The sequence below is a fragment of the Osmerus mordax genome, chromosome 9, assembly GCF_038355195.1.
Source record: "Osmerus mordax isolate fOsmMor3 chromosome 9, fOsmMor3.pri, whole genome shotgun sequence".
NCBI classification, from domain to species: domain Eukaryota; kingdom Metazoa; phylum Chordata; class Actinopteri; order Osmeriformes; family Osmeridae; genus Osmerus; species Osmerus mordax.
Genome location: NC_090058.1, coordinates 13,022,018 through 13,036,266, shown reverse-complemented (window position 1 = coordinate 13,036,266; position 14,249 = coordinate 13,022,018). Strand labels below are relative to the sequence as shown.

General features: G+C 51.5%; 1 protein-coding gene across 1 annotated transcript; it reads left to right on the top strand.

Moving 5' to 3' along the window:
* Positions 1-227: 227 nt before the first annotated feature.
* Positions 228-13,710, top strand: rab3gap2 (RAB3 GTPase activating protein subunit 2 (non-catalytic)). Its single transcript, XM_067242677.1, has 35 exons — positions 228-575; positions 1,640-1,734; positions 2,681-2,801; positions 2,991-3,069; positions 3,471-3,518; positions 3,631-3,706; positions 3,846-3,947; positions 4,156-4,255; positions 4,579-4,677; positions 4,845-4,993; positions 5,118-5,197; positions 5,574-5,663; positions 5,769-5,908; positions 6,080-6,275; positions 6,463-6,606; positions 6,709-6,791; positions 7,085-7,149; positions 7,293-7,383; positions 7,511-7,632; positions 7,754-7,964; positions 8,226-8,323; positions 8,443-8,551; positions 8,657-8,817; positions 9,216-9,390; positions 9,707-9,865; positions 10,161-10,267; positions 10,482-10,548; positions 10,635-10,705; positions 10,997-11,032; positions 11,123-11,197; positions 11,594-11,809; positions 11,949-12,038; positions 12,216-12,449; positions 12,803-12,967; positions 13,214-13,710. The coding sequence occupies exons 1-35, from the start codon at positions 458-460 to the stop codon at positions 13,364-13,366; spliced, it is 4,125 nt and encodes a 1,374-aa protein (XP_067098778.1). The 5' UTR covers positions 228-457; the 3' UTR covers positions 13,367-13,710.
* Positions 13,711-14,249: the final 539 nt, after the last annotated feature.

Here is a 14,249-nt window from a genome sequence, read left to right as displayed (position 1 = left end):
CAGTGACGTTCGACATCAGGGTGTATTCAAGAACATTTGTAACATCGGGTATGAATATATATGGAAATTCGTTTGTAAACGGTGTGTTGCTGTTAAATGTTGTTGATCTTGAATACAGCCCAAACCCGTTTTTTTCGCAATGCCATCCTGGACAGCTGGGGGCGATACACAACAGACAAGGTCTTAGAAACTCAACTCCACTTTTAAAGCGATGTGTCATTACCAAATTAAACCGAGGGTGTGAAACAGTTCGAACAGTACAGTAACTCAAAATATTTCCAAATAGTCTAGAGTTTAAATTTGAACCAACAAAAACACCGAGGATAGCTGTCTGATTTGCAAGCACGACAAGCAGACTTCAACTGTGCAACGTTGTTTTTACCCTGTTGGACTGTGCTGCTGGCAGGCTAGTAGCTGGCTGGCTAATTTCCCTGTATCTGCTTGGGTTGGGATCGAAATGTCCTGCTGCCTGTTGGAGTTCTGTCGGGTTCAAGAACTCAAAGCAGTTAGGGAATTCTTATATCAAAACCAGGAACATAACTCTACAGTTTCTTCGGAGGACAAAAGCCAACCAGGTAACTATGGCTATTAGCTCGCTACTGTAGTTAGCTTGTCAGTGACATTTGAGTTTGAGATGCCTTCTGTTACTCAAAAGAGAAGAACATCTGCAAAGAGCAAAGCATCTGTACTTTTTGGCGTCATATTGCAACGTAAAGCCTATTTGAACTAAGTAATAACTACACGTCTTTAATTAAGAAAACCATGGCTGTCAATAGGACAGTGTTGTTGGTGCTAGATAGAGGCTAACGTTACAACGGTATATATTTTTTTTAAACCATGAATCATGGCATAATGATTCAGGCAGCAAGCGAGCTACGCTCAGCTGACCAGACTACATTCGCTTGTTAGCTGATGCGTATCAATGTAGCTTTTTATGCTTTGAAGTACAAATTGGCACCATCTCCAATATATATACCCCAAATGATTATCCGTTTCTCTTTGCCTGACTGCAAATACTAAGGATTTATATTCACACGGGCATGGTGCTGTGAAGCTGAATCCCTTTTAGCCGATGGGGATCTGACCTTTTGTGGTGTGAGTCATCCAACAGGAGGGCAGCTGAAAATATTAATATTGCTTGATATTTTACAGAAAACGATGAATGTTTGCAGACACAAAAGCAAATAAATTAACGAACTGGATATAAATTGCATTAAATGTGATAAGTTGTATAGTGACATGAGGAGACCTGATATTAGACGAACACGCACACAAAGCACACCTCCTCAGATGTCAATTGAGGTATCTTTGTCTACCACCCACTCATAATATAGCCTCTTCTCCATCTCAAACTTCATTGTTCTTCCATATCTTAAATTCCCGACTCCATTAATGCTTTTTTCTCTCTCTCTGGCTAGGGCCAATGTGAAAGATGTAGTTCAAATAGTTTACCTTCTGTTATTTCCTCTGCAAAGATGTCTGTGCATACTTACTGCACTTCCATCTATCCATGCTCTCTTTCGTTATATAGCATTGAATTTTTTTTTTTTGGGGGGGTTATATTTTAGTAAGGTTTATAGTATTTTAATAACCATCTCCCTTTCCCTCTGTATATCTCTTTCTGTCACATTTATCTCAGAACATGAGTTGGCGTGGGACAATTCAGACTGGGAAGCATGGGGAAACCCTGATGCCAAAGAAGATGGCGCTGCCACTGCCACTGCCAACTCTACGGTCTGTACCTCTCTCATTTACGTGTAGTTCTGAAGAATATAATGAAGCTTCTACTCCAAATGCATGCACAGGTGAAGTCACATGTTCCTTATTCGGCCATGTGACTGTCTGTCCTTTCCTAACACACTCACGCTGCTCATTGGATCTTACTTTTCTTTCCATCTCTCTCATGATATGGAACTAATCCCATTGGCGCATCATAAGCCTAAACATGGTTCTGACTGTACTGCTTTGTCTGCATGTAGAGGACGGCCTGAATATAGTTGTGACTCTGCACACACAAACATGCACATATGTAAATGTGTCTTTCGCTTAAAGAACATATAAAAATGCATAACACAGGACCCACACTTGCAGCATACACATAATAAACACAATACCACGAATAGGAGCCTTTAATACCAGCTGTCAAAGTGTAGGTTACAATTCATCACACTAGGGCACAAGTTCATTTATAAATTCAGATGAAAGAATGTAGATACTTGAGTTAGCCTGGAACGCCTTCCAGAGGGGCGCTTTTCGAATTCAACATAAAGGGGATGTGTAGGATCCCCAACAATTTGCAATATATCAGCGTGCAGAGGAGCACATATCCAGTATCTCATTCGGCTGTCTACGTGGTTTACCTATGATATCCCCAGACATGTTCACAATCCGAACCCTGTTCTTAGCCCAAAGACACAGCATACCATGTGGTTATATCGTACGTCAGAACACTCTCAGTGAGGCCCCTGTTGACCATCTCTAGGGTATCCCACACAGGGAACTCAAGACAGACAGCCCCAGGTGTGCTGTATTTTAAACAAGTCACCCTAACCAAATGCCCTTCACAGACACTCTCTGTGGCCAATGGGGAAGAATGCCCTTCATCCGTAAAATAAGACAGCCAAAAACACTGAGAAGCGGGCCTAGACAGGGTTCTGACTCTGGACTGCTGTCTCTGCAGGTAGAGGAGGAGATTGTTGCTGCAGTGAGCACCTCCTGGCTGCAGGACTGTGTAGTGTCTTTGTCGCCATGCTCTGATCTGCTTGTGGTGGCCCACCAACACAAGGCTGTCTTTCTGTCAGGTTTGTCTTTATTGCAAACAAACATGGGCAGGCGCACAAACACGACTATGGACATGCAGGCACACACAGACACACACACACACTCTACAAAGCCATACTGCCCTCTAACCACAACCACATGCACTGTCTTTAACAGTAATGGATTTTGACTGCGTGTTGTTTCCATCCCCCCCCCCCCCCCCCCCACAGCAAAATGGCGCACAGACAGAGGGAAGGAGGAGATGACCCTGGCTGTGTCCTGGAGCGGCAGCCTCAGCATAGAAGAGGGGTGAGGATTGTGGGGGCAGAAGGGGGGTGGGGGAGATCAAGGTAGAGGAGGAGGATGAGTAGCAGATTAGAGGTGAGGATAGGAACATGAGCAGGAAGGGTTTGATGGGCGAGAGATGGACAGGAGGAGGGGAAATGGATGTTTTCGAGGAGTTTGCGAGAGAAAGAGAAGAGGGGAAGGAGACGAGTGGTCGAGGAGTGCTTGAGGGAGGAATGAAACTACAGAGGAGGATGAATGCGGTTGGAGAACAAAGCATTGGGGAGGAGGGCGTAGAAGGGTAGAGTTGATACGGCGCGTAGGAAAAAACCCGAAAATGCATACGAGAGAAACCTGAGAAGGACAAGGGAGGTTGGGAGTGACCGACAGAAACCGAAATTGTCCCTCACTGTCTTCCTCTGCAGGGAGTGTGTGAGCAGTGTCATCTGCATCCCCCTGGCCAGCCAGAAGAGGTAGGATGTCTGTGTGTGCCTGCGTGTGCATGCTTAGGAAATACACAACGCAAGTACAAAAGCTCGTTTGACGACACTTCCTGTGTGTCTGTCTGTGTGTGTGTGCGTGTAGGAGCTCCACCGGTCGCCCAGATTGGACCTGCATTGTCGTGGGCTTCTCCTCTGGCTACGTGCGTTTCTACACCGAGGTACCACAATTGCACAACTGTCATCCTGTCCCAACTACCATGCCAGGCATAACCGGCGAACACCAGTAGTTAGCGCTGACCAGTGCGAGGTGGTGGTTAAAGGCACTGTGTGGTGTCGTGTGGTGTCTTGCCTCGGTAGAGCGGGGTCCTGCTTCTGGCTCAGCTGCTGAACGAAGATCCTGTGCTGAGACTGAAATGTCGCACCTACGAAATCCCTCGACACCCCGGGGTCACGGAGCAGGTAGGAGCCGCGCGTCCTGCGTGCCCACTGCTGTGTTCCGGAACAGATGTTTGTCAGAGTTAAGAACAATTCAGCCGTAAGATAATTTGTTTGTCTTTCTCTTTTTTCCCCCTTCATCTCAATCTCTCTCTGTCTCTCTGTCTCTCTGTCTCTTTCTCTCTGTCTCTGTCTCTGTCTCTCTGTCTCTTTCTCTCTGTCTCTGTCCCAGCATGAGGAATTGAGTATCCTGTACCCAGCAGCTCTGGTCACTATCGATGGATTCAGTCTCTTCCAGTCTTTACGTGCCTGCAGAAACCAGGTGGCCAGAGGTATGTTTGTGTTTGAGGGTATTCTCTCTCTGTGTGTGTGTGTGCAGTCTTGGTAGTAGCACAGTACAGAGCAGTCACAATAGTATTAATAAATCCATATTCTTTTATTTGCTGACTGGGGGGGGGCAGCATTCGCCACAATGAACCCGGGTGCCCACAAGCATAACCACAGATTATTTGTGCTGCATAGTTGTTGCAGAGAGGATTAGCTCTTAGCTCTGGTTCGGCGCGTGTTATGCCGTGAGCGTATTTGCGTGATTATTTTTCGGACTTGACCGTCAGCATTGAGCTAACGCGGTGTTTCTCGGTCTCTTGCGTTCCAGCGGCGGCGGCCGGAAGCGACGTCATCCAGCCTCCTCCCCTGGCTTATAAAAAGTGGGGTCTTCAGGACATGGACGCCATCGTAGACCACAGCAGCGTGGGTGAGGCTCGGACGAGAGAGAGGAAGAAACGCAAACGCAGAGGACGGGTGGGGGGGACGGAGGGATTGTGGAAAACGATGCTCCTCCCCCTCTCACGTCCCATGTTTCCCTCGTCGCCCTCCCTTCTGTCCTCCCTGCACCCCCCCTCCCCTCCTCTACTTATCCAGGTATTATGACCCTGTGTGTGTTTGACCAGATGAAGAACGCCTCCATCTTGGGAGGGTTCCATGCCTCTGTCAAGGGTAGCCCTCCCGCAATGAGTCAGTACATCACTGTGGGTGGAGGACCCTACACTGGCTTCTACTATGCTGTCGAGGTCAGACCACTGTGTGTGTGTGTGTGTGTGTGTGTGTGTGTATGTTGGCGCGTTTAACAGTATGGGTGTCAAAAGGGCATTTTCCGGACATGCTCAAACTGTCCCCCCTCCTCTGTCTCTCCAGGGTAACTCCCAGCCTCTCCTCTCCCATGTGGCACTAGCTGTGGCCAGCAAGCTCACCTCAGCCCTCTTCAGTGCTGCCAGGTCAGTCTCTTGTGTGTATTGAGGCCTTTAGTGTATGCTATGTTAGTAGCTATGGTTGTGTGTTTGGGATGTACTCCAAGGGGCTTCCGGAAGCTTTTACTGAGCAATACTTTGGGCAACGTAGCAGTACTGCAAGCTGCAGGCCACAAAAGGTGTATATATAGAGTCATGTTGCCACCCCTCGCTCACCCTCAGTCACGTTTGACAGCTTTCGTTATCCCCCTTCCTCTCATTTGCCTTTCTCTCTCCCCCAATCATTCTCTTCTTTGCTCCTTTTCTCGTCTCTCTCCATTCCCTCCTCCTCTTCCTCTCCTTCCCTCGTCTGAACGGTCTCGTCTCTCTCTCTCCCACTGCTCTGTCACTGTCTGTCTCTCAGCGGGTGGCTGGGTTGGAAGAACAAAAATGAGGAGGAGCCGGCTCAGAAGCAGAAGCCCAAGGTCGAGCCGGCCACGCCCCTCGCCGTCAGGTAGCCAATCCCGTCGCCCCGCAAAGGCATTCCCATTATCTGAGTTTGGTTTGTCCACGTCGTTGCCTGTCACTCATCCTGGCTCCCGCTCTGCCGAACGCACAGATTCGGTCTCCCGGACTCGCGTCGCCACGGCGAGTCCATCTGTCTGTCTCCCTGCAACACGTTGGCGGGAGTGACGGACGACTTTGGCCGCGTGGCCCTGCTGGACGTGTCGAGGGGCATTGCGATACGCATGTGGAAGGGTAAGGGAGAAGCCGCCCGTGCTGCTTTGGAACCCGTCGGACACGGAAAAGCCTAACGTCAACGCGATGAAGGCGACAAAGCTTTCTCATTTTGAATTCAGGAGGCTCGTCGGGCCTTTTTCAGATACACATGAACGGGAACGAAAGCGACGTGTTTTATCGCTGTTTCAGGGTACCGCGACGCCCAGCTGGGTTGGGTGCAGGTGTCCGAGGGGCGGGGCGAGCGCGAGTCCTCCCCGTCCGCGCCCCTCCCTCGCCGCCATGCCCAGTTCCTGGTAATCTACGCCCCCCGGAGGGGCATCCTCGAGGTGTGGGGCACGCAGCAGGGGCCCAGAGTGGGGGCCTTCACTGTGGGCAAACACTGCAGGTACAAATGAACACGCACACACGCACGAGTTAACTGAAAGGCCTCCGGGCGTGCACTTTCTTGCATGCATGTATACAGACACGCACACGCTCATCTGCAGGGCCCGCAAATGGCGTCTCTTGGCTCCTCCAAGGGACGGCATTGTGGACACAAACGTAAACCCCCCCCCCCCCCCCCTCCCCTCCAGGCTGCTGTACGCAGGCTACAGGTTGATGGGGGTGAACAGTGTCACCAGCCAGGGCTGGCAGCTCCACACACAGCAGGTGTGTCTGCTCGACCCCGCCACCGGAGTGCTGCGCACCATCACCGTGCCCTTCCACCTGGCCCTCAGGTGAGTCCACGCGCGCACGCGCGCACGCCATCACGGCCGTCGCACACGCGGACGGGGGCGCCCTTGCTAGCGCCGTCCAACGCGCCTTTCTCCCCTCCGCAGCGATAAGAAGAGCGAGCGGGCCAAGGACATGCACCTGCTGAAGAGGCTGACCGCCGTGCTGAGGAGCAGAGAGGTGGAGCCAGGTAGGAGAGGGGGGGGGGGGGGGCGGGGGGGAGGTATGAAGAAAGGGCGAGTGAGAGAGAAAGTGGGTGACGAAGCCGGGGGGCGGTGGAGAGAGAGAGAGAGAGAGAGAGATATGCAAAGTGGGAGAGGAAGAAGGAGCGTCGGCGTGTTCGCGGGAGAGCGAAAGACGGGTGGCCATTAGAGAGACGGAAAGGAGGGGGGGCGAAGGGAGGGTGTGTGTGGAGGGGGAGGAGTTTGAGGGATGTCTGGGACATTCCATTGGACCTCTCTCCTCTGCGTCTTCTCTCTACAGATGTCTTGGAGAGGGAAGCAAAGAGCGCCCTGCTCGACATCAAACACCCCGCCATTAAGAAACAGGTGAGGCTCACACGCATTCCTCTCTATATTTCTTTCATATAGTATATTTTATATATATATATAGTATAGATATCAATTGTATGTATGTGTGTGTGCATATGTAATCAATGTATTTATTCCCTCTCTTCCGTTTGACCTCGTAGGCACTGGAGTCTCTGCTTTCAAATAAGAATGCACCAGTCTCTTGCCTGACCAGCATCACTCGTGCTCTATTGGACAGTCTTAAGGAACAAGGTACTGCATCGTGTTCGTCTGTGTGTCTGTGCCTTCCTTAATATTATGCCTATACAGCCAATATAACACGAGTGTTCTCCCACAATGTGCCCGTGCCCTCATACACATGTACGCGTTGTCCTTTAAGACCCCGAGGCAGTGGATGAAACTCTGCTGCAGCTGTGCTCTTCCCAGCTCAAGCTTCTCCAGCTCTACACAGACATCCAACGGCTCCACACGATTGGGGGACCCACTACGCACCCTGAACTTGTGAGCCACGCCCCGCACGCGCGCTCAGACACTCGTGTCGGCGAAAGGAAAATACCTTCGACGACAACGTTGTTCCTTTGTCACCCACTTGAGTCTGCCGCTCTCCCCTCCCCTCCTCCAGTCAGACTTGTCGGCGGGTCTAGAGGAGGAGCTGGCCGCCGTGAGCCCCACCCTGCAGCGGTACGCCGAGCTGAGCTCCCGCCCCGCCGTGTCGTTCGCCCAGGACTCCCCTGACAGCCCGCTTCCTGTGCAGAGCTTCCTGTCGCAGATGGAGTGTCAGGGCGGGGAGGTGAAGGTGGTCCGTGGGCAAGACACCGACTGGAATCAACTTGGTAAAGGGGCACCGTTACACACACACACACACTTATGGATGTGTGGCCCCATGATGTTGATGTTGTACCTTGCGCTCGTGTATGTACGTACCAACACACAACCACTGACAAACTCGTACTTTCAAATAGATTCTGTGTCGCTGTCTCTCTCTCTCACACACACACACACACACACACACACACACAGATGAGGTATTAAAGGGGTTAGCATAGAGGTTGGAGGAGTCTAAAGAAGAGTGTGTGTGCTTGTTCTCTTTGCAGGCAGCTTCTTGTTCTGGGGCTGTCTGACAGGGGAGAGCCCTCTGCAGCAGGTGTGTGACACACTACAAGAGACCGGCATCAGCCCCCAGCAACTACTGGTGAGAGAGCCACGGAACAACTAAATAAGTATGAAGGGGAAAAGAGAGGGAGGAGGATTTGTGTCGGTCAGATTGGATTTGAGCATGTGTGTGTGTGTGTGTTCCTCCTGCCTCCCCAGTCCCTGCTGCTCAGTCTGTGGCTGCACAGGGAGAAGGACGTCCTGAAGAGCCCCAAAGAGTCCGTCCGGAACCTGCACGCGCTGCTCGCCGCCCTCAGCGCCATGAAAGGTGGGCGTCCACTCCAGCACGCGTCTGTGCCAACCCTTCGAAAAGGAAGATGAATCACGATACCTTTTTTGTTTTTTTCTTCCTCGAACCACCTCTCCTCCGCAGGGGCCGTGGAGGAGTCGTGGGACCCTCAGTCTGTCTCCCCCTGGTGGCTGCAGGTGCGCACTGCGTGTGTCCAGTCCCACAGCGCCGCCGCCGCCCTGCTGGCGGCTCTGGTGGCTCACCGTGCCGCCAAGGCCTCCATCACCAGCCTGGCCGACAGCAAGGTACCACACGCAGGGTTTTGGTGATTTTCCCCCATCTCTCTGACATACATCTATGCACTGAGAGGGAACGCAGCACGTGCACTTTTAAAGGAACATTCAAACACGTGATGACGCACACAAGCCCGGGCTAAAATTGTATATTGTATATATATATTTTGCCATTTTTATATTTAGTCATTTTCGCAGACGCTCTTATCCAGAGCGACTTACAGTAAATACAGGGACATTCCCCCCGAGGCAAGCAGGGTGAAGTGCCTTGCCCAAGGACACAATGTCATTTTTTTGCACGGCCGGGAATCTAACCGGCGACCTTCTGATTAGTAGCCCCGATTCCCTAACGGGTCAGCCGCCTGAACCCCATATATGTATGTAAGCATGTCTATGGATGCGTGTGTCAGTTCCAGTCGGACTGGGAGGCGGTGTCGCTGGAGCTGGAGCAGTGGGCCGTGTGCGTGAGGCAGCTGGAGGACGTGCTGACCCTGCAGACGCTGCTGTGCGTGCCCCCTCCTCCGGGCACGCCGGGGGGCGCCCCTCCGCTGTGCTCCGTCAGAAGCCTCCTGGATGGCGGGCGAGGTAGGAGGGAGGAAACCCCCCCCCCCGCAGCTGGTTCCGCTCATCCTCCTTTCCCTTCTTTCCCTCCGCGCCTCTCTCTCGTCTGTTCTGCCTCTCCCCGCTCCTCACTCACTTGACTCACTTCCTGTCTTTCCCTGAACTCTGTCCCTGGATCGATCCCTAATCCCGTTCTTAGTTTCTTCCATCCTACCTACCTACCTATCTGCTGAACTACTTTCCTTGGTCTGTACTGCCTCCTTTCCTTTCTATTGAAAACTGACGGTTGAATTTGAATGAAGGTCTCCCTTCCATGCCACCCGACCCTTCCCTCTCCCAGGTGGGATCGCAGACAGCGTGTCCAAATGGGTGTTCAGGCAGGGCCTGGCCCCCGAGCTGCTGAGGAACAGACTGCAGAAGAGGGGGCGGTGCGAGGTGACGGAGCGGCCGGGGGAGGGGCAGGAGAAGGGGCAGGAGGCCGAGCTGGGCAGGGCAGCAGGTGAGCGGGCAGCCTAGGGTAGGAGCCCGTCGACGTGGATTGGCAACGTCCCATTTCAGACTGCTTGTTGTTCGTCGATCTATAAAGGCGGGAATCTCTGTGAGTCTGTTCCACTCTGGAAAGAATGGCTTGACAACCGGGCTTTGTTTGACGTTACCTATCCTGCCTTTAATATTCATACTGTATATTTAGTTGTACTGTACTCGTTTTTTATTGATTGAAGGCAGTGTCTATACTCACACATACATTTTGTGTTTAAAATAATGATGTGTTTTGTCTTGGGTGTTTCCTTCAGAGCTGCTGGTGTCTGTGTGCCAGCGTTTCCCAGACTCCCTCTGTCCTGACCTGTTGTTTGCCCACTGCTGTTGGGAATATGTGGTGCAGTGGAACAAGGACCCAGAGGTGGGTTTATGTCACACACACACACACACACACACACACACACACACACACACACACACACACACACACACACACACACTACATTATGCTACATGCTTTAATTTCACGTGTTGTCCCCTTTGAGTGTATAATCACACACCCACACTCGTTCATATGCATTATCGTTATTATCATTTATTATTCTCATTATCCACACATCTGTCTCTTTCTGTAGGAGGGGCAGCATCTGTGCTCGGCTGTGGAACACTTGAAGCTGGTCTCCAGTCCTCACATCCAGCTAGGTGTGTCGGTAGACGGCCAGTTTTGCCACATCCCAAATCACGATAGCGAGAGATACGAAATATTGAAAAGGGTCTCTCTGTCTCAGGTATCTCCTCCATGATGTGGAGCACTTTCGTTGTCAAGCGCTTCTCCGCTGCGGCCTTCCTGATGGAGAAGGTATACGTGTGTGTGTGTGTGTGTGTGTGTGTGTGTGTGTGTGTGTGTGTGTGTGTGTGTGTGTGTGTGTGTGTGTGTGTGTGTGTGTGTGTGTGTGTGTGTGTGTGTGTGTGTGTGTGTGTGTGTGTGTGTGTGTGTGTGTGTGTGTGTGTGTGTGTGTGTGTGTGTGTGTGTGTGTGTGTGTGTGTGTGTGTGTGTGTATATTTGGACTGAGTGGGTCTATCTTTTCAATTTTTTACTAACGTGACTTTGATTTTTTACAAACTGATTTTGTTCTCCCTTTTGTCTCAGGTGGGGAAAGCTCCTAAAGATCGACTATGTCGCAGGGTAAGTGGCACCTCACGTGACTCTTCCACGAAACATGGCATTGTCATGGCATAAAAAGGGCATGTTTCGGTGCGTGTGTGTGTGTGTCAGGATGTGGGCATGGGAGATGGCGCCATGACGTCCTTCCTGGGCTCCTGCGTGCAGCTCCTGCAGATCCTGATGGAGGTGAGCGGGCCGCTGGATTCCCACTTCTTTCTCTCTCACTTTCCTACTTTACTCGACTACGTAAGTCCATAAACCCATTCAACACTCATCCTACTGTTGTACTACTGAGTGCCATGTCAATTTTCTCATTTTGGATCTTAATTATTATTATTTCCTTTGGTCATATGGGAATTAAATGAAGTTGGATGTTTGTATTTTTTGGGTATTATTATAACTAAATAATATGTCATTGTTTACTTTGACTCTTTATTGTTTAATTATGACGTAATAACTGCTCAGTCTGAACCTCATATCCCGCTCCTATCTAACACTCCCAATTCCCTCTGCCAGTCACTCGCAGAAACGCATGACGCTTCCCTCCCCCTGTGTTGCCCTCTGTCTCCTCCTGCGCTGCAGGCCGACTCGGCCGTGGAAGAGGTGCCCCACGCAGACCTGAGTGTGGAGGAGGTGTGGGGGAACGCCGAGGGGCCGGCCTCCATAGCAGAGCTGGCCCTCGATCAGAGGGGGGTCCACTACCCCCTCGTGCAGCACCACTGCCTGCTGGCCTCCATCATGCACGCAGCTATGACCTTTGGCCTCCGGATTAAACCGCTCAGCCTGTTTGACAGCAAGGTCCGGACGTGTTTGTGTGTGTGATTGCGTGCGAGAGCCCCCTAGCGCATGTGGCTTTTTACTGTGTTTTCTCTTACGCTGCCCTACACACACTCTCACACACACACACACTCTCTCTCTTCTCCTCTCTGGGCTCCAGGGTAAGAATGCCTTCTTCAGAGACCTGACCACCATCCAGCTGATGCCAAGTGGAGACATGGACCCTGGGCTGATCTCACTACGACAGGAGGTGGGGTCCAAAAGAGCGTGTGTGTGTGTGTGTGTATGTGCGCGCGCGTGTGTGTGCGCGTGCGGGGCCGTGAGCCCTGCTTATCGGCCCGCACCTTCGACTCTCCGCCCGCGTGTCTTTCCGTCCTCCTCATCCCTTCTCTCTCCCCCCCCCCCGCTCCTCCTCCCCTCCCCTCAGTTCCTGCTGCGCGTGCTGACGGGCTGGGTGAAGACCCTGGGGGAAGCGGGAGGTGAGGCCCCCGTCTCGGGCCGCGCGCCCGGGACCGTGCCGGGGGACTCTGGTCCCGGGGCCGACTGGTGGCCCTCCCTGTGTCAGGACCTGGGGCCCCTGCTGCAGGTCAGCCAGGACATCCTGCGCAGACACCTGGTGTGTGAGCTGTACAACCAGGGCCTGGACCAGCGAGCTGAGGAGGTAAAGACACGGACACACACACTTGTATCTCATCAGGATCAACAATGGATTGAGAATTAAGAGTAACGCTTCATGAATAAATGATCAACTAACCTAAACGTAACTTAAAATACATTTGGTGTGTTGTGCTGCACTGTGAGCGGGCCTCCTGACATTTACGACCAGCAATGACATTTCTAACGAGCACTCATGCGACACTAGCACTCCAACACAGACACCTCCACCCGACTTGATTGGATCCTTAACACAAGCGGCCATGCGGCGCGCGTGCCAGCGAGCACCTTCCGTTCTCCCCGTGACAGTACGCCACGGTAAAACCCCCCTTCCCCCCCCCCCCCCCCCCCCGGCTCCAGGTGATGATGGAGGTGGAGGACAGGGACGTGCTGGGCTCCCAGCTGCTGGTGCTGACAGGCCAGCGGCTGAGTTACTCCCTGCTGCACACCCAGACCCAGACCCAGCCGGCCATGGAGCTGCTGGCCCGCCTGCCCCCCACCCTCTGCACCTGGCTCAAGGCTATGGTGAGACTCCCTGGCCCTCTCGCCCTCTGAGAGCTTCAGAACTATGGGGAACTATGACAATGATTTGATACCGGTTTTAACGGTACGGTCGGTTTGTGCAAACCACGAACTCCTCGATCCCATGTACTTGTGGACATAGGGGTTCTGTTACTATAGTGACAACTTTGACTACACTGGAAACAGAGAAGCTTTAACCTTAACTGTTGTGTAATTTACTCGTGTGTGTGTGTGCGTGTGTGTGTGTAGGACCCCGGGGAGTTGCGCTGCCCCCTGGTGGCCCTGGCCCAGACCAGCAGACTGGTGAGCCGCCTCGTAGAGATGCTGCCAGAGAACCACGGCCAGTACAGCCTGGCCCTGCACCTGCTGGAGGCTGTCGACGCCCTGCAGGGAGAGGACTGAAGGAGCAGGGACATTCTGGAAGGCTCTGGAAAGACTGATGGGAGAAGGGGAAGATAGAACGAGTAGGCAAGGTCAGCAGAGAGAGAGAGAGACACTAGCGGCTTTCGGAGTGTTAAGAGGATGAGGATTTAGAGGAGGTGGAAAGATAGAAAAGAAAGGGGGGGGTAAGGAGTTAGCCTTGGTATATATCTCTTTGTTCAGTCCCCTGGTGTTACTTTGTCAAGGCAACTATGTAATGCTGTTGACTTCCATCAACTGGGCTTGGAGGGATGAAGGGACAGAGTTAAAAAGAGAAATAACCGAGCTTGATTAAGTCTTAAACACGACAATCTCCTATCATGTACAGATAAAGGGAGACATTTGAGAACTGGTATTTGTTTTAATGATTAGAAGTTTAGCTCACATCTTAAATCAGAGTGTCACATCTAATTCATTCTCAGATTATATATTTAAGGAAGATCAAGAGTAGGTAACATTTTAAGTCTTTCAAACTAGTTTTATCAAATACATCATTATTGTGTTCTTGTTTAGATGTACATTTTGGGGCTGATTTCTCAGACACAGATGAAGGCTATCCTAAAACTGAAGATTTTTCCAATTTAAGAATCTCAAAGTAGGAGATTAGTCTTGACATGTGGAGAACCTGCCCACCCTGTCTCTTTATTTCTGTAAAAGGTTAATGAACAGTGCTACACATCGCCACATTTTGATTTTCTTTTGACCGCAACCATCCTGTTCTATTTAAACTGGAGCAGTACCTCTCACTCACTGAACTAAACACAAAGACCGTGTAGATTGCAGAGTGCTTCGCATGTGTCAGACCCATGTTCCTTCAATGTTAGTCATTCCTCCCTCTCACAGATTAACGTAATGTATCATATAA